Here is a 2236-nt window from a genome sequence, read left to right on the forward strand (position 1 = left end):
GACTGTTCTGCTCGTGTATGATATGTCCATGTATAGAGATGAGAGCAGCTAAACTGTCCCTCTGAGTAGGCCTATTGCACCTGGTGACATCAAAGCACTCTTTCTGATGTTGCCTAACGTTACCTTACTGTTAAACAGGGAGGCCGTGTTTATTTTATGTAGCCTACATTACATTTTATTACATTTTATGCACTTGTTTAAAGCTCTCCAAATTCAGTGGAGTGATGAGAGCTGTGGGTAGTTGCTGTGTGTTAACCATGACCTGTCTGTCTGTGCTGCAGGTATCCCTGTGATCAGTGCTATGATGGAGAACAGTGTGGAGGCCAAGTCCTGCAGTGTCAGTGTTCTGTCCTGGGAACAGGTGAGCCGCCTGGACCATGTGCTGTCGGAAGTGGTACCAGTACACGGTCGGGGGAACTTTCCCACGTTAGAGGTGCGTCTGAAGGACATCGTGTCGCGTGTGCGCACCCGTCTGGAGCGCAGCGGAATCAGGGTCAAAGACATGCGCCTCAACGGCTCCACCGCCAGCCACGTACTGGTTCAGGACATGGGCTGGAGCTACAAAGACCTCGACGTGATCTTCAGAGTGGACCTGCCCCACGAGGCTGAGTTCCAGCTCATAAAGGAGGTGGTGCTGGGCACACTGCTGAACTTCCTGCCTGAAGGTGTGAACAAGGACAAAATCACGCCCATGACACTGAAGGAGGCCTATGTGCAAAAGCTGGTCAAGGTCCACACAGAGCAGGACCGCTGGAGCCTCATTTCGCTTTCCAACAACAACGGACGCAACGTGGAGCTCAAGTTTGTGGACTCCATTCGCCGGCAGTTTGAGTTTAGCGTTGACTCATTTCAGATCATCCTGGACTCAATGTTGTCCTTTTATGACCTGTCGACAGAGCCCATGTCCCCGGAGGTCCACCCATGTGTCCAGGGCGAGAGTGTGTATGGGGACTTTGACGTTGCTCTGAGCCACCTCAAAAACAAACTGATCGCCACCAAGCGCCCTGAGGAGATCCGGGGTGGGGGCCTCCTCAAATACTGCAACCTGCTGGTTCGGGACTTTCGGCCGGCCGATGAGGAGGAGTTCAAAGCCCTGGAGCGCTACATGTGCTCCCGCTTCTTCATCGACTTCCCGGACATCAGCGAGCAGCAGCGCAAAGTGGAGGCATACTTGCAGAGCCACTTTGTGGGTGAGGAGAAAAGCAAGTATGAGTACCTGATGCTGCTGCGGCATGTGGTGAACGAGAGCACAGTGTGTCTGATGGGCCATGAGAGGAGGCAGACTCTGCACCTCATCTCCCTCATGGCCTTCAGGGTGCTGGCTGAGCAGAACGCCATCCCTGACGCCTCCTGTGTCACCTGCTACTACCAGCCTGCTCCATATGTGCGAGACCACAACTTCAGCAACTACTACGTGGCCAACCAGAACATTCCCACGTGGCTGCCATGTAACTGAGCACGCCAGACGAGAACGGACGCTACTCCCACTTCACATTCAAGGGAAGAAGTTTAAGAAAAAAATCTCCCAAAAATGTAGGCAATAAATGCTTTGTTTCTCAAGGCTCAAATCTATTTAAGTGGACACGTGTTTGCTTTGTTTTTGGGCTCCTTTCTCATTCCTTTACACAGAGCGGTCTCGGCCTTTGGACAAATTTAATATTTTTAAGTGTTATTTACCCTTTTTCCCCTCCCATTTTTCAACTCATTTGTTTGTGTTTTCCCTACTCTTAAAAGACCTGTGTTGTGCCTTAACTTCCAAGTTTACCCCCAATATATTTTGTTTTGGGAATTGTTTTGTGAGGAAGAAAAGTGAATGAAATGCCTTAAATTTGGTTTCTCCTGTGGCAAATACAAAAAAATTTGAAAAGTGTGAAAAAGTGGCGTTGGAGAAGTGGAAGCAAAAATATCTGTGCACTGGTGTAAAAGCTGATCTGAAGTTGTGTTGAGTTCACTGGGAGACGTTTCTAAAACAATGAGAAAAATATGAGATGTAAATATTCAGCAGTGCTCCTTTACTGCTGTGAATGTAGCGCTGCGTGAATGGCCTTTAGCGAGGAGCTCTGCTGGACAGCGTCTGCCTGTGGCGGCCGACTGTCTTCCCTTAAAAGGAGCAGCACATGGTGAGGCGTAGGGCTGCCCTCTGCCTCTGGCCCACTCCAGAGCCTCTGACAGAGTCTATAATTATCCCGGCTCTGCCTCGGGGGAGGCTCCTGGCACTGGGGGGGGGGGGGGGTTC

General features: G+C 50.5%; 1 protein-coding gene across 1 annotated transcript; it reads left to right on the forward strand.

Annotated features, from left to right (window-relative positions):
- Positions 1-287: 287 nt before the first annotated feature.
- On the forward strand, positions 288-1845 carry tent5c (terminal nucleotidyltransferase 5C). The gene has a single exon (XM_033987475.2). The coding sequence runs from the start codon at positions 302-304 to the stop codon at positions 1454-1456; it is 1155 nt and encodes a 384-aa protein (XP_033843366.1). The 5' UTR covers positions 288-301; the 3' UTR covers positions 1457-1845.
- The last annotated feature ends 391 nt before the right edge of the window (positions 1846-2236 follow it).

Source organism: Periophthalmus magnuspinnatus, chromosome 21 (assembly GCF_009829125.3).
Source record: "Periophthalmus magnuspinnatus isolate fPerMag1 chromosome 21, fPerMag1.2.pri, whole genome shotgun sequence".
Classification (NCBI taxonomy): domain Eukaryota; kingdom Metazoa; phylum Chordata; class Actinopteri; order Gobiiformes; family Gobiidae; genus Periophthalmus; species Periophthalmus magnuspinnatus.

Bases quoted from the DNA above. Each gene is read 5' to 3' on its own strand.
- tent5c (XM_033987475.2), top strand. From the start codon at position 302: ATGATGGAGAACAGTGTGGAGGCCAAGTCCTGCAGTGTCAGTGTTCTG.